This window comes from Bombina bombina, chromosome 10, assembly GCF_027579735.1.
Source record: "Bombina bombina isolate aBomBom1 chromosome 10, aBomBom1.pri, whole genome shotgun sequence".
NCBI classification, from domain to species: Eukaryota; Metazoa; Chordata; class Amphibia; order Anura; family Bombinatoridae; genus Bombina; species Bombina bombina.
This window is the reverse complement of record NC_069508.1, coordinates 16,755,515-16,776,094: the sequence shown is the minus strand read 5'-3', so window position 1 is coordinate 16,776,094 and position 20,580 is coordinate 16,755,515. Positions and strand designations below refer to the sequence as shown.

General features: G+C 40.5%; 1 protein-coding gene across 1 annotated transcript; it reads left to right on the top strand.

Moving 5' to 3' along the window:
- Positions 1 to 15: 15 nt before the first annotated feature.
- Positions 16 to 12,183, top strand: PRPF38B (pre-mRNA processing factor 38B). Its single transcript, XM_053693826.1, has 6 exons — positions 16 to 258; positions 6,539 to 6,622; positions 8,001 to 8,152; positions 9,068 to 9,128; positions 10,436 to 10,659; positions 10,892 to 12,183. Exons 1-6 carry the CDS (start codon positions 16 to 18, stop codon positions 11,619 to 11,621), a joined length of 1,494 nt encoding a protein of 497 aa, XP_053549801.1. The 3' UTR covers positions 11,622 to 12,183.
- The last annotated feature ends 8,397 nt before the right edge of the window (positions 12,184 to 20,580 follow it).

Here is a 20,580-nt window from a genome sequence, read left to right as displayed (position 1 = left end):
TTGCTCCGGTGTGTCATGGCGAACAACAGCGCGGCGGCCGCCTTGGCCGGGACCCCGCAGCCTCCTCAGACAGGCGGGGGAGTCAGCAAGCCGGCGTCTTCCGGGAAAACCGGTAACGTACTGCCGCTATGGGGCAACGAGAAGACCATGAACCTGAACCCCATGATTCTCACCAACATCCTGTCCTCGCCCTACTTCAAGGTGCAGCTGTACGAGCTCAAGACCTACCATGAGGTGGTGGACGAGATCTACTTCAAGGCAAGAGCTCTGGGGCGGGGGGCTTCCCTGTGCTCTCCCCACCTGTACCGGGAGACGGTACCCACCGCTGTAGTGCTAGGGATCCTGGGTAATATGTAAATGAGCATCCCAGTGTGTCCCATTCTCTAGATACTGAGGGAATCCCACTGAGGCAAAGCATTGTGGGTAGTTGTATACTGCGGTATTACATTATGTAACTGAGGGAAATAAAACGACATAGCAGTCACCTGTTATTTACTTAGTTTGTTTTCACTTAAAGGAAGCTCTGACAGCTGTTGCACTTCCTGCAGTGTAGCTATAGTGCCTCAGTCATACTTAAAGGGACATTCTAGTCCAAATTAAACTTTCATCATTCAGATAGGACATGTAATTTTAATCAACTTTCCAATGTACTTTTATCATCAAAGTTGCTTTGTTCTCTTGGTATTCTTATTTGAAACAAAACTTAGGTAGGCTCATATGCTAATTGCTAAGCCCTTGAAGGACTGCTTCTTATCAAATGTTTTTTTATTCTTTTTCACAACAAGAGACTGATAAGTTCATGTGGGTCATATAGATAACACTGTGTTAATGCACAGGGAGTTATTTAAGAGTTAGCGCAAAACAATACTAAATGGAAGTCCATAGATAATAGTCAGTCATGTGATCAGGGGGCTGTCAGGTTCTTAGATACAAGGTAATCAGAGGTAAAAAGTATATTAATATAACAGTGTGGGTTATGCAAAACTGGGAAATGGGTAATAAAGGGATTATATATCTTTAAAAAGAATAAAAAATCTATTGTAGACTGTCCCTTTAAAGGGATATGAAAGCCACTTTTTTTTTCATGATTCGGATAGCGCAGCAGCTTTCTAATTTACTCCTGATATCAATTTTTCTTCATTCTCTTGGCCATTTTTGTGTCAGCGACCTGGTTAGTACTTGGTGATTGGGTACATTTAGCCACCAATCAGCAAGCATAACCCAGGTGCTGAACCAAAATGGGCCTGCTCCTGAGCTTACCTTCCTGCTCTTTCAAAAAAATATTACAGAAGGAAGAAAATGATAATAGGAGTAACCTAGAAATTTGATTAAAATTGCTGCTTTATCTGAATCATGAAATAAATAATTTGGGTTTGATATCCATTTAAAGGGATGGTATATTTGTTGTATTGCTTAAAAAGAACTAATTTACTACATTATTTTCCAGCTTTGCACAAACATTGTTATATCAATATTCTATATAATCTGTTTCTAAGGCCCAGCAGGCCACCTCTTATCTCAGTGCTTTTTAAATCTTGTACAACAGCCAGACTCTGTGAGTTCATGTTTGCCATACAGATAACATTGTGCTCACTCCAGTGCACTACAGCCAGGCAGTGCTAGTTCATGTGTGCCATACAGATAACATTGTGCTCCTGTGCACTACAACCAGACAGTGCTTGTTCATGTGTGTCATGTGGATAACATTGTGGAGACTTGTGTGCTACAACCAGGCAATGCTAGTTCATGTGTGTCAACACCCTGCTCACTCCAGCGCACAGCAGCCAGGCAGTGCTAGTTTGTGTGCCTTATAGATAACATTGTGCTCACTCCCATGCACTAGGCAGTGCTAGTTCATGTGTGCCATGTGGATAACATTGTGCTCACTCCTGTGAACTACCGCCAAACAGTGCTGGTTCATGTGTGCCATATAGGTAACATTGTGCTCACTCCGCTAAAGCCAGAGAGTGCTCGTTCATGTCTTATAAATAACATTGGGCTCACTCCCATAAAGTTATGCAGGAACCAGCACTAATTGGCTAAAATGCAAAAGCACTGAGATAAAGGGCAGTCTGCAGAGGCTTAGATATAAGGTGATCATAGAGGTAAAACGTATATTAATTTATTTCTTGGTTATGCAAAACTGGGGAATGGGTAATAGATAATCCCTTTCACTTTTTGTTAGCGATACTCTCTCCACCAGTTGTGTTTTTGGGTTACTAGACTTGCTACTAGAGTAGACCTATCTAGCTACAGTGATTTTGTTAGCGAGACTCTCTCCACCAGTTGTGTTTTTGGGTTACTAGACTTGCTACTAGAGTAGACCTATCTAGCTACAGTGATTTTGTTAGTGAGACTCTCTCCACCAGTTGTGTTTTTGGGTTACTAGACTTGCTACTAGAGTAGACCTATCTAGCTACAGTGATTTTGTTAGCGAGACTCTCTCCACCAGTTGTGTTTTTGGGTTACTAGACTTGCTACTAGAGTAGACCTATCTAGCTACAGTGATTTTGTTAGTGAGACTCTCTCCACCAGTTGTGTTTTTGGGTTACTAGACTTGCTACTAGAGTAGACATATCTAGCTACAGTGATTTTGTTAGTGAGACTCTCTCCACCAGTTGTGTTTTTGGGTTACTAGACTTGCTACTAGAGTAGACCTATCTAGCTACAGTGATTTTGTTAGTGAGACTCTCTCCACCAGTTGTGTTTTTGGGTTACTAGACTTGCTACTAGAGTAGACCTATCTAGCTACAGTGATTTTGTTTGTGAGCTCTCTGTTAAACAGTTTATGTAATTCTCCCCTACTTAGGCCGATTAGGGTTAGGCTTGTGAAGTCAGTACGTTTTTTCCTGTTTGGATAATGAGTGCCTTCCATTTTTAGAGTTAATAGGTCGGTTTATTGTTTAAAAAAAAAAAAATCCCCATAATTAGTTTACAATGACTAGTTAAACCATCTGCCTGGTGTAAAATGTATGGGGAGTTGATAATTTGGGTTTATTTTTGTAAATGAAATAGCTGTTTGTTGAAACTACAACTCATTTAAATGGGGTTAACTTGCAAGGAAAGCAGATAAATCTATCTCTCTATATACACTCTTATCTCTATGTATAGACAAAAGCTGAAACTTAGAGCAATCAAGGATGAACATATATCTCTCCCATAATGAGTGATTCATTCTATTGTTTACATACCTTTTCTATAGCCAATACTGCCATATTTAATTTTCAGTATAGGTGGGGCTATATCTGGCAAACGTAGATATTGCAAATGACAAAAAAAGGTAAATGATCTATTTGCAAACAGTGTAATACACTCCAGCAGATACAATGGATTGCAAGATTATATTGCAAAGTTTTTAAATACAAAATGAAACATTTTATATTAAAAAAAAAACTGTTTACTGTCCTTTTAACCTACATCCTATCTAAATCCTTATTGGTATCGCACACACTTGTTTTCCCTCAACCTAGTGCTAAATAAACCCTAAACCTTTTGGTTCCCTTACCTAACCCCTCTTGCATATATATATATATATTTAGGGTCAGCACCGGATAATTTATCTACCTATCCCTAAACCCACTATTCCTAGTGCCAGTTTCAAAATTTGTAAATATATATAAAAAAAAAACTAATGTTTACTGTCCTTTTAACCTACATCCTATCTAAATCCTTATTGGTATCGCACACACTTGTTTTCCCTCAACCTACTTATACCTGTCCTGTTTTACAAGTTTATAAAAGCAGATTCAGATTTCATAAGGAGAAGCCGAACTGATCATATCTAAATCTGTAATGAACATAGCCCCGCACGTTATGTAACTGATGTTCTCAGAGAGACATTAAACACCCTGGTTAATAAACTGTATGAATGCTTTCTGAATGGGTTAACACCTTTGTTTGCTGTTCTTGTTTGCAATATAAATGTGTATTTTATATTAAATTGTGGCACCAGTGACTGCTGGGTCATAGAGGCCGCGTTTCCTAGAGGGAGGGAAAATAGGTTGAATGAAAAGATGACTTAGAATCACTTATTTAAAGGTATTTCACAGACAGTGCAACTTACATGATTTTCATAAAGCGTGCTATTTAAAGGGGAAGAAACTTTTTAATTTACAGTTTGTCTTTCTATTGGTATCCCTTTTTTTTTTTTTTTTTTTTTAAACTTCGCTCCTTTCGATGAGTGCAGGGGTCGACAAGGATGTTTCAAATTTAGGAGACAATAAGACATTTTTTTTTTTTTTGGAGCCAGCCACTTAGGCTCTGGAGCGTGTATGTGTCTTCAGTACTTATGTATAACATTACAAGGATTAAAATACAAAAAGTTCTGTGTAAAATATCGGAACACAAATAGGGCTAGATTACGAGTGGAGCGCTATTTTAGTGTGGGCCCGTAAAGGGACAGATGAACCCGATTTACAGGGGGACGTTAAATAACCAGCCATTGCTTGTGGTTTCACTTTGTGCTAAGTGCACTTAACCACAGATTAGACCTCTGGTTAAATTGAAAAAGTTGTCCCCAAAATAAACAGGACAGTTATTTAAAATAAAAAATGAGCATTTTTATTGCGGCAAAATCACTCTGGGTTGCATAGTCAGTCAAACACTAGGAAAGGGACATAAGCGTCAGTGTTTCCATCACGTGGTATGTAACAACTGTTGCGTTCAAACAACGATAAACCCCTCTTGTGATGCCAGAAACTCCTAAAGAAACCAATCACTTTATATTTTTTATTCTCCCCAGGACCATTTTAATGGATGCACCACCTAGCTGATTTGTTTTATCAAATTTTCTTCACTCTTATCTTTTTTTAAAAACAGGGATAACTCGTGCACGTGTGTAGAGCACTATATGGCAGCCGTTTTGCAAGATTGTTATCCATTATCAAGAGCAACTAGATGTCGGCACTGCCATGTACTGCTTCAGATGCTACCTAGGTATCAAACACAGAAGTAAATTGGAAACCTAAAGAAAATATCTGGGATTCATTTCCTTTAAACTGAAATGAGCTAATGTTAAAATGTTTATTGAACTCCTTGTCATTAAATAAATGTAGGTTGCCTCTCTGCCATCCTGCGGGCACATTTGTCTGTGGGGAACACTATTATATATTTATCTTGATCTGTCAGTTGCTACAGCTGAAGTGCTTCCAACATGGGCACGCTCCTGATCCTACCTAGGTTTACTCTTCAGCAAATCCAGATTCAATATTGGGAAGTTTGTAAAACTTCATGCTCTGTCTTCAGTTTGTCTTTATTGCACCATTAACTCTGTGCTCCCTCTTGTTGTGCTGGTGTCTTACTGTGTCCTGTTGCTGACGCTTAGAAAAGTTGGCGTTCATGCGCAAACCTATGTCATTGGCAACGTCTCATTAAGCTCGAAAAGGGTTTTGGGAATGGACGTTTTACTTGTATGGTCTTATTACGTGACGATTCTGATAAAATCTGCGGATAGATATTGGGGGGGGGGGGGGTTTCTTGGTGTGGCATTATTTTAGACGCTGTAGCTCTTGTGATTTTCCGAGCAGTGAATGTAAAATTTTGCAGCTAGCCAATGTGAGCCTTTTTAATTAAGATTTGTAATTTGCTTCTAAGATTCTTTGGGAATTTATGAGCGGATCAGAGACGGTGCCAGCCAGTGTGCTATATCTGTGCTCCTCATACTTTTTTGTATTAAATAAAAAACAAAACAACTGCGCTTTGGAACGGACGTCCGATGAAGATGCCATCCTGATAGATTAATCCCTTTGCTACAGTGAATGTTCAGCAGCTCTAGGGCAAGTGGTTAAAGCGATGACGTTAAACTCTCCCCTTTATAAAATCAGATCCAGCATATCTGATATTTTAGATGGAGTTCCATTCATCAGTTGCGCTATAACTTACTTTTTAATATAGATATGAAATTCATATACCTCACTCTCAGCCACCCACTTCAAAAGACAATTGTTCTGTGAGCCAACGGTTTGAATTGTTCTCCAATCAGTGCTCTAGCTATAACAAAAGTGCCATATGGGCAAAGCACTGATTGGAGAACAATTCAAACTTTTGGCTCACAGAAAAATTGAGCGTGGGGTATTTGAATGTTCTATTATTGATATTTTATTTTTTTTTATCCTTTTTTATGCACGTTTTAAAGGGACAATAAACATCTTGATTGTTATATAAACTGTTATGCGTATTTTGTCTCCTTTTTCATGTAGTTTTAGCTCTCAAAATTAAGCAATTTTCTATTTCCCAGAACACTTGCTAACTTCTTAAATCTAACCTTCAAAATATGTCCTTAATTGGCTTTAACTGAAAACTGCAAAACAATGCACTCCTTGTGTTCTGAGGACTAAAGCGCAAATTAACTATTAGAATTAAAGGGATATAGTAGGTGAAGTTTGGCTATTGATAAAGAATTGCAGGAAAAAGGATGTTAATTTGTTTTAAAACCGTTAAGACTTGTCTGATATGTTGTCCTATAGCAACACAACAGGCATGTCTTGTAATAAGTGTGTACTGAGACACCACTAATCATTGTTTTTTATTTTGTGTACAGGTGACGCATGTTGAGCCCTGGGAGAAAGGAAGCAGAAAAACGGCGGGTCAGACAGGCATGTGCGGGGGGGGTAAGTACAAGTACGTGCTACCTCATCTTGATGCTATAACTGCTGCACACAACGGCAGCTCATGCATTTTATTCCTACAGGTTTTGTAGGCTCGTGCCATGTGTTACGGAGCTCAGTGAGAGATTGTGTGATTATGCCCGTAAACTACTATTGGCACAGAATTCCACTTATCTATAATTTACGTAGAATAGGCCTTTTGCCGGAAATCCGTTTTTATTTATTTTAAAGCGCACTATGTGTTCAGTATGGGTCTGATTTCAGGACAGAGAAAACTGTAGAAATGCCATGCATGTGGAAGAAAAGCTATTTAAATTTGGTATTTAATGTAGTGTAACTGTGCCTGTAACATTATCAACCCTTTTTAATTTGTTCCCTATGATGTAGCATTTGCCTATTTTTCACCTATACTGAAAATGTCAATACATAGCCAATATCTCTGTTAACAGTTATCAGAAGAGATTATATTCCTAGGAAGGAGGGAGAAGTAATAAAATAGTTCTCTCGTAGTAGAGGGCTTTAGAAAACAAGGAAGCATGTGTATGTATAGAAAGTGATAATAAAAACTGATTTCCCTGTAAGCCAGGGCTCGACAAACCCAGAAGCCAAGGAGCCACTGACTCCTAGAATTTTACCCCTGGTTCCTAACTTTGGGTTATTTTTCCATATATCTATATACAAATACTACTGTCTGGTTCCTAAGTTTTAAAACAGGTTTGTCAACCTCTGGAGCTCAGCCCATTGTAATGGGTTGTAGTATCAAAGAACAAAACTGGCTATTTCATATACTAAAATAAGCCCAAATGAACACTTTCTTAATCATTTTATTCTGCTGGTAGGGGAAACCAATTTTACAATACACTGTCCCTTTAAGGCCTGACTTCTCACTGGAAAATCAGATTTGCTATTGTCCTATTGATAGACAATTTCACTGTTTCTAATCTCCTTCACAATGATTCAGAAGCCAGCTGTGCAGAGACTCTCATGTAAATTACTGGGCTTGTCCCCCATTGGTTCTGGGCATATTTATTTTTACTTGGGGAAACCTTCCAAGGGCTGCGCAGTTTGGGCGGATTGGGATTTGTCTGATTACAGGTTTTTCCCCTGAATGATACAATAACAGCAGTAAGCCATAACGTGCACAGTGGGGAGCAGGCTGTGAATATTATTATATATGTTGTTTACCTGAGTTGTACACTGAACAGGTGATTTATTTGTGCTCTGGTGTTTGTTTGTTTCCTGCGCTGCAGCTGTAGATGGGGCACTTTTGTATGTGAAAAGCATTGCTGTAACATTAAATACTGGTGGATAAACATTAGTGATCAGGATAACATATGATCTGTGCAGTGAGTGTCGCATGAGGGAGCCGTAACTTGTAATGTTTTGTTTTCTCAGGTGCGTGGGGTGGGCACAGGGGGTATTGTGTCCACTGCATTCTGTCTTCTTTACAAGCTGTTTACCTTGAAGTTGACCCGAAAGCAAGTGATGGGTCTCATTACGCACACAGACTCCCCCTACATCAGAGCTCTTGGTTTCATGTATATACGGTGAGTTGTCCCCTGTGGCGCAGAGCGAAACGGCAAACTAAAGGTTCACAGATCACCTAAAGACATAACTGGCACTCCCACCCTCCGAGGGGAAATAAGTTGTTCATGTAAACGCTTTCCAATTTAATTCTATTATCAAATTTGCTTTGTTCCTATTGTTTGTTAGAGATATGTAGGTAGGTGTCTGGAGCACTACATAGCAGGAAACAGTGCTGCCATCTAGGTCTCTTCTCTTGCAAATGGGGCTGCTATATAGTGTTCCATATACGTGCACACTCCTGAGCTTACTGCCCAGCTTTCAACAAGATATAAAAAGAGCAAAGACTAATGATTAATGGAAGTAAATTAGCAAGTTTGTTATTTTTAAATTGCTGCTCTACCTGAATCATGAAAGAGCTTTTTTATATCCCTTTAAGAGCACTAAGCATTTTCCTTGGTTCTGTGCCCTGGTTGATTGGAACTATTTTTGTACAAGATAATTATTCGAAAACAAATATACGTAATCTTGTTAAAGGGGCATGAAACCCAACATTGCCTTTAATAATTCAGATAGAGCAGCGATTTTAAACGGCTTCCAAACAATGTACTTCTATTATAAAGTTTTCTTTTGATATAGTTTGTTAAAAAGGCAGGGATGTGCATGCGTCTGGTGCTCTGTATGACAGTTTTGCACTATTTCCTGCCAGTTACCTACCTAGGTATCTCCAACCATGGGAACAAGGAATATCATAGGAACAAAACAAATTTGAGGCATTTTTAAGTGTATTCTCTGAATCACCAAAGATATTTTCTGGCTTTCACAAGACGCATATAATGTTGCATTATAGGAAGCCGCATCCTTTTAAGTGACCTGTAGTATAAAACCCTGCATAACTACGGACTCAACCACTGTACATTTGTTCCTTGCCGTTTCAGATACACACAGCCTCCTACAGATTTATGGGACTGGTATGAAGATTTTCTTGATGACGAAGAGGTATGTCCGCAAGGGTAATAATTCACTTTTGATTTGTTTTGCTTTTACTATTCCTACTGTTACAATTATTGCTAAGATTATGTTTTTCTAAACTTACCGGCATGATTCTGATGCAGATTACCCATAACCCCTAGGTTGTTATAGATGGCTTTGCTTTTCATTATGCTGCAGCCCTCTGTGGCAGCTGAGGGGTTAACCCACAGAAATGACAATGTAGTTGTTGATGCTCAAGGCATGAGAACTAGAGTCTAATCCAATTGTATATCAATGGGGCCTAATCAAGCTGCTCTGGTTCAGACTTCTGTACAGCAAAAATAGTCAAATCTTCCCTTTCTTTTCACGTGATTACTACACTGAAGTTTAAAGTCTCTACATTCATATCTGCCCCAAGTAAACGTTAATGTAGTATTTGACATATTCATGCCTCAGTGAAAGAACCTGCACTTTATAGAGAACTGTTTGTGTATCTCAGTGAAATGTTACTGTGAGTCCTTGTAGAGGGGGCGTTTTCCCAGGCTAGCTCAGTATGTAACAAGTCGTTCTGTTTATTTAAGCTAATCTACTGTTTTCTTGTCTAGATCTTTGTGCTGCAGCAATTGTTTTGGGCGAAATTAATCTGAACACATTCGTGTTTGTGAGTGCAAGCAGTTTTACATCAAGATTCTCTTAAATCTGCCTTTAATTGCATTCAGGGCTGGGAATATCTAGGGCAAGGGGCAAGTGTATAGACTACAAATCCTGCAGATGGCTGATTGGCCACCTAAAGTTTTTCTGCAGCACCCCCACACCGGCCCCTTAACACATTCCTTCATGCACTTTAGTCACCTAGACAGACTGAACACACAGTTGCCGTACATGTTATGTATAAGAACACTTCCAACATAGAACATTTTTTTGTTTTTCTTCCTAGTGCCCTTTTATTGAATTAGGATAAAGGAGATTTGCTTTCTCCACCCCCTGAAAAAACAATCTAATATGGGTGTGCAGTGTGACTATATAGAAAAAATATTCATATCTGTACGTGTTGCTTTGAAATAGTAATAAAAAAATGAATTACAGGTTTCCTCTCTTTCAATGACCACTGTGTCTCTGCAAAATAGTAAAGCCGTTAATTGGCCAGTAAATGCAAAAAGCCTTTTATCACCAACCCATATCCATTAGATCTCATTTTACAGTAATTTCTATCTAAATGCACATTGGAATTTAGATGAGCAATAAGCCCTCTGAGAGATCTGCGTGTGTGACAGTCACAAGAGTTCCTCATGTTCACCACAAGCTGTCTTCTCCCCGCCCTGTGTGTTTTTCAGGACCTTGATGTAAAGGCCGGGGGCGGCTGTGTGATGACTATTGGGGAGATGCTGCGGTCATTCCTAACCAAGCTGGAATGGTTTTCCACGCTCTTCCCTAGAATCCCAGTACCCGTTCAGAAACACATTGACCAGCAGATCAAAACCAGGCCCAGGAAAGTTAAGAAAGAAAGTGCTGAGGAGGCTGAAGAAGTTGACCGTCATGCAGAAAGGAGAAGATCTAGGTAATAAGAGATAACTATGCTGTTTATTGTGATCTTAGTTTTGTTCTAATAGACCTATTCTACTGAACCCTACCCTGCCTAAAGAATAGGTTAATTAAGTTATCTTTTTTTTTTTTTTCTGTAATTGTTTTGAGTTTCGTTAATGCATTGTAATATGACTTTGCTTGCATAATTTTTTACCCATGTGTCAAGCCTTTAAAACCCTGCTTAAATATTTTGTTTCTATTTTTAGGACTCCAAAGAGTCCTCGCAGATCCCCCAGGAGATCGAGAAGTAGGAGCCATCATAGAGATCACCATGGAACAACAAACTTCGACAGAGAGCTTGAGAGAGAAAAGGAACGACAGCGTTTAGAGCGAGAAACCAAAGACAAAAGACGATCAAGGAGCAACGATCGAAGGAGGAGCAAGAGCAAAGATCGTCACAGAACAAGGAGCCGAAGCAAAGATCGTAAAACAGACAGAAGGGATCGGGACAGAGAGAAAGAAAATGAGAGGAGCAGAAAAAGAGAACATGAGAAAAAAGGCAACGGCCGAGAGAAGGAGACTGACCGAACACGTGACAGGTCAAAGGAACGTAAAAGGAGTGAAGAGAGACGAGACCGGGATGACAAGAGACACCGAGAGGACAGAGATTCTCGCAAAGAAAGGAGACACAGTCGGAGCAGAAGCAGAGACCGTAAGCGGAAGAGTAAAAGTCCGAGCAGAAATGCCAGTGGGCGCAGCCGCAGCAGGGAGAAGTCTGGCAGGCACAAAGAGAAAACAAACAAGAAAAGCCGGAGCACCAGCCGTGACAGAACAGACAGCTCTGAAAAATCAAGAAAGCGGGAGCGCAGCACCAGCAGGGAGAAACCACGCAAGCGCAGTAGGAGCAAGGAGCGAACGCACAGGCGAAACCACGATGGCAAGGACCACAGCTCAGATGTGGAAGAAAAGCAGAGAGGCAAAGATGAGACTCTGTGACACACAGATTTCCTGGATCACATTGAATCCAAATTTTTGGGGTGTTTATTCCCAGTCCCTCTTCCCATTTTTATTTTTTCTGTCCTAAGTCGTTGCCCTCTCTTTAGCACTATTTTTTTTTTTTTTTTTCCCCTTAAGAACATTCTTAGGCAAAGACTGAATAGGGAAGTGCCTTTTGGGGATCCCTAGAGAATCGGACATTATCTCTCCATCTAAACACCCCAGTGCGGCTACAGTTATGTTTTTATTGGTTCAGTGTTCTGAAGTGTACAGCCAGTACATGAAAACCTTGATGTTTTAATGCCCTTTTTTACATTAGCCTTGGAGCCTCAGTTTATAAGGGGCAATGTTTGCCGCTTTTTGTTCTGAAGCTCTTGAGGTTGAGATTTTCCTCCTGACACAGAATGCATGGCTTAGCTGACATTTTTGTTAGGGTATATGACCTTCTTTTTGTTTTTCCTAAAACTGATACGAATGCTGATATGGAATTTGAAATTTGTGTTATTGTCCAAATGTAAAACTTTTTTTAAAAAAAACAAAAATACATTTTGATCTATTACGAGGGATGAGTTTTATTTATTTAGGTTCCTATCTCTTCCTGTGGAATGGGAGCATTAAACCTTAGAACATTTTATAGCGAGAGGGGAAAAAAACATAGCAATACTTGCCATGATGCTGTGAAATAACGATTTAAACAGACATTAAATATGAACAAAGATAAGATGCTTTTAAACTTAGGGGAAAATGTTACATATTAGTGCCCTTAACTTAATAGACACTAAAACATTATACTTATTTCTTCAAAATGTGAATATTTTATACCATGAAACCTACATCTGCATATTCTCAGGCTAATCTTTGCTTTGGATACAAATGTCTAACATATAACGTATATTTAGTTTTTAAAATTAGATGTGGGCATTTTGCTGCTGAATGTGGAAGTAGGCAGCCCCTTCTTGACTTCTGCTCTTTTCGGAGCTAGACTTTTGCTTGTGAAAAATCACTACACTAAGATCTGTGCAAATCCAAATATTGGTCTGGTGATTTATTTTTTTTAGTAGCATAAATCCAGCTCTGAAAAGTGCGGACGGACATGATCTGCTATAGTGATCATGTCCGCCACACATCGATAAATGCTGACAGAAGACGCTGTCGGCATTTATCATTGCACAAACAGTTCTGGTGAACTGCTTGTGCAATGCCGCCCCCTGCAGATTTGCGGCCACTAGCAGGGGGTGTCAATCAACCCAATCGTATGTGATCGGAATGATTGCTGTCCATTGCCTCAGAGCAAGCGACGAGTTAAGGAGCAGCCGTCTTAAGACTGCTGCTTCTTAACTCCTGTTTCTGGCGAGCCTGAAGGCTTGTGCGGAAACGGATGGATCGGCCCCTAAGTCAACGAGTTGCTTCCTACTTATGTAATGCCCATGTCTATTTATTTAGCATACTTTTACGTTACCATTGAAAGGACATTCCAAATTGTAATTCTGCTTTTCCACGGTAACCTTTCAGATCATAACCTTTAACTTGTTTGTGTCAAATTGGGCAAAAAGTTGCTCTGGATTAATAAATTTTTTTTTGCATACATCTATTTAATCTCATGACATTTGCTCATCAGTGGTGTTTAGTTAGGTGCCCACAGCCTTTCACAGACAGCTTTCTGGCTTTTGTGCACAAGAAGCTATAAATCGGTCTCCTAAGTGATAAATCTGTCTAGAAAGTTATCTAATAACTGCTTGACAATATATATCCATCTCTATGGTATTGTGCCACATCTGTGGCCTCAATTGATTAAAGGGACATGAAAGTGTTAATATAAAAAGTGTGCGCAAGAGAGCACCAAACTACTCCAACCCTATAGTCCCTAGTAAATAGGGAAGAAAGGATAGTGTCAAAGAACAAATATATGGAGAAGCGCTAAAGGTGCGGCAGTAATTAACAAAGATAGCTATATTACTGGCTATGCCAATGATTTAATCGAACAATTAAATAGAATACATAAATGTAAAGATATTAAAATCGGACGTCTATCTAGATTTTGTGTTTTTATATACCGCTGTGTGTTTTACTATATTGGAGACGTCCGATTTTAATATCTTTACAATTTTGCATTCTATCTTTACATTTATGTATTCTATTTAATTGTTCGATTAAATCATTGGCATAGCCAGTAATATATCTATCTTTATTTACTGCCGCACCTTTAGCTTCTTTTAGTGCTTCTCCATATATTTTTGTTCTTTGATTAAAGGGACAGTCAAGTCCAAATTAAACTTTCATGAGTCAGGGCATGTAATTCTACATAACTTTCCAATTTACTTTTATCAAATTTGCTTTTTTTTTGTTCTTAGTTGAAAGCTAAACATAGGTGGACTCATATGCTAAGTTCTAATCCCTTGAAGGCCACCTCCTATCTGAATACATTTTGACAGTTTTCAGGACTTGAGGGCTTTAATTCACGTGTGCCCTATAAGTAACATTGTGCTCACACCTGTGGAGTTACCTAGACATAAGCACTGATTCGCTAAAATGCAAGTCTGTCCAAAGAACTAAAATAAGGGTGCAGTCTGCAGAGACTTAGAAACAAGGTAATCAGAGTTAAAAGTGTATTAAAGGGACAGTCTAGTCCAAAACAAACTTTCTAATGACACAGTGAGTCCACGGATCATCTCTAATTACTATTGGGAATATCACTCCTGGCCAGCAGGAGGAGGCAAAGAGCACCCCTTCCCTCCAACCCCAGTCATTCTTTGCCTACGTTAAAAGCAAGGTGGTGGTAAAGTTTAGGTGTCTAAAAGTAGATTCTTCAATCAAGATTTTATTATTTTGAAGCAGAGCGAGTTTGCTCTGCTCCTTCCTGGGGTTTAGCTGTAGTCCATGTCAGTCTCTTCAGTAGAGCAGTGGTGGCTTTTAAGCAATTGGGAACTTGTTGGGTATAATCCTCGCTGCGCGTCCCAAACAGTTGTTGCTGCTGCCCTGTCTTGAAAGCCTGAGTAGGATTATTTAGTCTTTGATTTTCACAGGTCCATGTGAGGTGTGCCTCTCAAACCAAGTGAGCTGCCCTGCTGCCGGGTAGTGTTGAATTCAGTTAAGGGCCTAATTTTAATTTTCTTGGGTCAGGAGAATATGGCACTTTTACAGTTAAATTTGTATGGGACTTTTTATTTTAATACAATCCTATTTAGGCTTAATGGGATTAAGGTAGGCAGATATGCAGGCACTGGGGGCTTGAGGAGCAGTTGCATATTTGCTGGTATTGCTGCTATGTGAGAGGTAACTCGTTATAAGAGGCTCAGCTCCGGTTTAATTCTGGACTTGGTGGTATGTGTTTTGTATGCTTTACTTATGTGTCGGCTACAAGGAGGCTAATGGCGACCGGGAGTTCAGTTTAGTCACGCCCACGATTAGGAGGGCAGGCTTTTCTGAGGCGGCAAGATAGCGTTGCGCACGTCCGGTTTCTCCTTCTGTGCGATCCGGTATAGAGGGGTTTGTTGCGGCTCTGCTAGCAAGGATCTTCGTCGGCTAGTAGCCTATTTGAGCAGCTCTGGGTCCAGATCGTTAAAATTTCCTTTTTTTTTTCAGCAGGACTAGTAGGCACCTCAGCAAAGAGTTGAGTGAGCAGCTGCTTTACGGTTGTGATTTTGAATATAAACTTTCATTTTAAAATTTAAAGAGACGGTAACTTATTTAAATTTTAAAATAATAAAAAAAAAAGGATATTTTTATTTAATTTGGGGGTAAAGATACCCAAGAGTCAGTGCAAAACGTTACATGTAGCTTGTGTTTTGATAACTATGTTGAATCACCAATCCCTTTTTGTTTCTCATGTATTGAGAGAACATTACACTACAGGGATATACTTTTTTTTTTTTTTTTTTATTCTGAGCCATCATTATCTAAGGCAGATGCTGTTCAGGGGTCTCCAGTTCAAGATATGCTGCAGCTTTCTCCAAGTGTCTCAAACATTATCGTCCCCACATGCAGTGCCCTGTGTTTCCTCTCACACTCCGGTTGGAGTTACCTTGCAAGACCTTGCTACCCACATATCCTCTGCGGTAACTGATGCGCTGTCTGCTTTTCCCATGCTGCAGGGAAAGTGCAAGAGGAAATATAAAGAATCAGTGAGTAAGGTTTCTGACAGTTGTGGCTATTCCAAATGTTCCCTCCCAGAAGTCTGAGGAGGTAGATACTTCGTTGGCATTTGAGGGTGAAATATCAGACTCAATTCCTTCTGATGCTGAAGTTGTATCTTTCAGGTTTAAGCTAGAACACCTCCGTTTTGTTAAGGAGGTTTTGGCCACCTTGGATGACTCAGACATGACTGTCTTAGTCAATCCTGTGAAATTTAGTAAGCTAAACAAATACTTTGATGTACCTTCCACGGTGGAGGTATTTCCTTTCTCCATCCCCAATTTTGAAGATGTTTCCAATAGCTGACTCTATCAAGGAGTTTTGGCAGACAGTCCCCAAGGTGGAGGGGGCAATTTCCACTTTGGCTAAGAGAACCCCTATCCCCATAGAGGATAGCTGTTCTTTTAAGCATCCTATGGATAAGAAGTTGGAAGGGTTACTTAAAAATATGTATGTACACCAGGGTTTACAATGGCATCCTGCAGTATGTATTGCTACCGTCACCAGTGCGGCAGCATACTGGTTTGATGCGTTGTCTGAATCTATTCACACAGATACCCCCCTTGAAGAGATCCAGGATAGGATCAAGGCCTTAAAAATGGCCAATTCCTTTTTTACGGAAGGTTCCCTACAAGTTAAGTTGGGAGCAAAGATTTCTGGGTCTGCAGTACTGGCTCGCAGAGCTTTATAGTTGAAATCCTGGTCTGCGAATGTGTCTAAGCTTTTGGCGATTCCCTACAAGGGTCAAATCTTGTTTGGGCCAGGCTTGACTGAAATTATTTCAGACATTACGGGTAGAAAGGGTAATTTCCTCCCTCGGGATAAGAGGAATAAGCAGAAGGGACGTCAGTGACTTTCGTTCCTTTCGAAACTTCAAGAGTAAAAAAATTCCTCTCCCTCTGCCAAGCAGGAAGAGTCCAAGCCTTCCTGGAGGTCCAGCCTGTCTTGGAACAAGGAGAAGCAATTTAAGAATCCTGTTAGTGACTCAGTCAGCATGAAGGGTCTGCCCCCGATCCGGGACCGGATCTGGTGGGGGGCAGACTTTCTTTCTTCGCTCAGGCTTGAGTTCGGGATGTGCTGGATCCCTGGGTGGTGGACATCGTGTCCCAGGGATACAAACTAGAGTTCAAAACCTTTCCTCCCAGGGGCAGGTTTCTGCTCTCAAGATTATATGTAGACCAGATAGAGAGGCGTTCTTACACTGTGTCTGGGACCTTTCCGACCTAGGAGTGATGGTTCCTGTTCCAATGTAGGAACAGGGTCTGGGATTCTACTCCAATCTGTCTGTGGTTCCCAAAAAAGAGGGAACGTTCAGAACAATTTTATATCTCAAAAGTCTAAACAAGTTCCCCAGAGTACCGTCCTTTAAGATGGAAACTCTTTGTTCCATTCTTCCCTTGGTTCAAGAGGGTCAGTTCATGACAACAGTAGATTTAAAGGATGTGTACCTACATGTTCCCATCCACATGGATCATCACATGTTTCTGAGGTTTGCCTTTCTAGACAAACACTTCCAGTTTGTGGCTCTTTTATTCGGCCTTGCCACAGCTCCCAGTATTTTCTCAAAGGTCCTGGGAGCCCTGTTGGAGGTGCTCCGGTTGCGGGGCATTGCACTGGCGCCTTATCTGGATGACATTCTGGTCCAGACGCCATCCTTACAACAAGCAAACTCACACGGAGATGGTTTTTATCTTTTCTGCGTTCTCACGGATGGAAGGTGAATTTGGGAAATAATTCCTTGATTCCAGTTACAAGGGTAGTGTTCTTGGGAACTATAATAGATTCCTTATCAATAAAAAATATTTGACCGAGGTCAGAGACAGACTTTTGATTCTTGTCTTGCCCTTCAGTCCTCTCCTCTGCCATCAGTGGCCCAATGTATGGAGGTAATTGGTCTGATGGTAGCTGCCATGGACATAATTCCGTTTGCCCGGTTCCATCTCAGACCTCTGCAGTTATGCATGCTCAAACAATGGAACGGGGATTATGCGGATCTTTCTCCTCGTTTACATCTGGATCAGGCGACAAGAGATTCTCTTCCTTGGTGGTTATCTCAGGAACATCTCTCCCAGGGAACCTGCTTTTGCAGACCTTCCTGGGTGATTGTGACAACGGATGCAAGCCTGCTGGGATGGTGAGCAGTCTGGGGCCCGCTAAAGGCTCAGGGGATATGGACTCGGGAGGAGTCGGTTCTCCCCATAAACATCCTAGAGCTTAGGGCAATCTTCAATGCTCTTCTGACCTGGCCTCAGTTAGCATCAGCCGCCCTGTTTATCAGGTTCCAGTCGGACAACCTAACTTCAGTGGCTTACATCAACCATCGGGGAGGAATTCGGAGTTCCTTGGCCATGACGGAGGTATCCAGTGGGCGGAGACCCACAACTGCTGTCTATCTGCGATCCACATTCCAGGAGTGGACAATTGGGAAGCGGATTTTCTGAGCAGACAGACTTTTCACCCGGGGGAGTGGGAACTCCGTCCGGAGTTGTTTTCCAACTTGATTCTCAAATGGGGACAGCCGGAACTGGACCTCATGGCATCTCGACAGAATGCCAAGCTGTCGAGATCAAGGGATCATCAGGTTGTACTGATAGATGTTCTGGCGGTCCCTTGGAATTTCAGTTTAGCATAACTATTTCTTCAGTTCGCTCTCCTTCCTCGGGGCATTGCTCAAATCAAAAGGAGAGGGCATCGGTGATCCTCTTTGCACCGGCGTGGCCTTGCAGATCTGGTATGCAGACCTAGTGGATAGGTCATCTCTCCCACCTTGGAGACTTCCACTGAAGAAGGATCTTCTGCTTCAAGGGCCCTTCCTTCACTCAAATCTCGTTTCTCTGAAGCGGACTGCTTGGAGATTGAACGCTTAATTTTATCTAAGCGTGTATTTTCTGAGCCAGTCATTGAGACCATGATTCAGGCTCGTAACCTGTTACCAGAAAGATTTACTATAAGAGATAGCGTAGATATCTGTATTGTTGTGAATCCAGAGGTTACTCTTGGAGTAGAGTTCGGATTCCTAGGATTTTGTCTTTCTCCAGGAGGGTCTGGAGAAGGGATTATCTGCTAGTACCTTGAAGGGTCAAATCTGCCTTGTCTATTTTGTTGCATAAATGTCTGGCAGATGTACCAGTTTTGCAAACTTTTTATCAGGCCTGTGTTCAAACCGGTTACTCCTCCCTGGAGTCTTAACCTTGTTCTTAAAGTTCTTCAGCAGGCTCCGTTTGAGCCTATGCATTCTTTAGATATTAAGATGTTATCTTGGAAAGTTTTGTTTCTTGTTGCAATTTCTTCTGCTTGTAGAGTCTCAGAGCTCCTGGAGTTGCAGTGTGAATCCCCTTACCTTTATTTTTCATTTGGATATGGTAGTTCTGCATACTAAGTTAGGTTTCCTCCCTAAAGTGGTTTTGTATAGGAACATTATTCAAGAAATCCTTCCTTCTTTGTGTCCTATCTCCTCATAAAGAGCGTCTGCTGCACAACCTAGATGTGGTGCATGCGTTGAAATACTATTTACAGATCACTAAGGATTTTCGCCAATCTTCTGCTTTGTTTTCTCTGGAAAACGCAAGTGTCAAAGCTGCAGCTACTTCTTTTTCTTTGTAGCTGAAGAGTATAATTTGTTTGGCCTATGAAATGAACAGCCTCCTGAGAGAATTGCAGCTCATTCCACGAGGGCTGTTTCCTCTTCCTGGGCATTCCAAAATGAAGCTTCTGTAGAACAGATTTGCAAGGCTGCAACTTGGTCCTCACTACATACTTTTTCAAAATTCTATAAATTTGTTACTTTTGCCTCGGCTGAGGCTTCTTTTGGGAGTAAGGTTCTTCAAGCAGTGGTGCCTTCCGTTTAGGTTCTCTGTCTTGTCCCTCCCTTATCTGTGTCCCCTAGCTTGGGTATTGATTCCCAATAGTAATTTGATGATCCGTGAACTCACTGTGTCATTAGAAAGCAAAAACTAAATTTATGCATACCTGATTTATTTCTTGACACGGTGAGTCCACAGCCGCCCTGTTTATTTAGACAGTTTTTGTGTTGTAAACCTCTGCACCTTGTGTTACTTCCTTTCTCTTTTTTTTTTTTTTTTTTCTGTCGAATGACTGGGGTTGGAGGGAAGGTAGGTGATACTTAACAGCTTTGCTGTGGTGCTCTTTGCATCCTCCTGCTAGCCAGGAGTGATATTCTCAATAGTTATTGGAAATGATCCGCAGACTCACCTTGTCAAGAAAGAAATATATTTATTAGGGAAGTGTAAATTGTTTTTATTATTCAGATAGGTCATTTAAGTTTCCAATTTTGCTTTGTTCTCTTGGTGGTATTAGTTGAAAGCTAAATCGAGGTGTTTTATATGCTGATTTCTAAGCCCTTGAAAGCTGCAACTTAGCTCAGAGCATTGACAGTTTTTCACCACTAGAGGGTGTTAGTTCATGTGTGTCATAGAGAACACTGTACTCACGTACGTGGAGTTCCTAAGAGCCAGCATTTATTAGCTAAAATGCAAGTCTGTCAAAAGAACTGAGATAAGGGGGCAGTCTGCAGAGGCTTAGATACAAGGTAAAAAGTATATTTATATAACTTGGTTATGCAAAACTGTGGAATGGGTAATAAAGGGATTATCGATCTATTAAAACAATAAATATTCTGGTGTAGACTTTCCCATTTAATATAACTGTTGGTTATGCAAAACTGGAGAATGAGTAATAAAGGGTTTATCTTTTTAAATAAAAAATTCTGGAGTAGACTGTCCCTTTTTAATAGATTATAGTTAAAAATGAACATTGGAAATAGATTACTTTTTTCCATTTAAGTGTATATAATACCCTGTTTTACAAA

Coding starts and splice junctions, on each gene's coding strand:
- PRPF38B (XM_053693826.1), top strand. CDS start 16: ATGGCGAACAACAGCGCGGCGGCCGCCTTGGCCGGGACCCCGCAGCCT. Junction 259..6,538: donor TGGACGAGATCTACTTCAAG/GCAAGAGCTCTG, acceptor TTTTGTGTACAG/GTGACGCATGTTGAGCCCTG. Junction 10,660..10,891: donor GCAGAAAGGAGAAGATCTAG/GTAATAAGAGAT, acceptor TTCTATTTTTAG/GACTCCAAAGAGTCCTCGCA.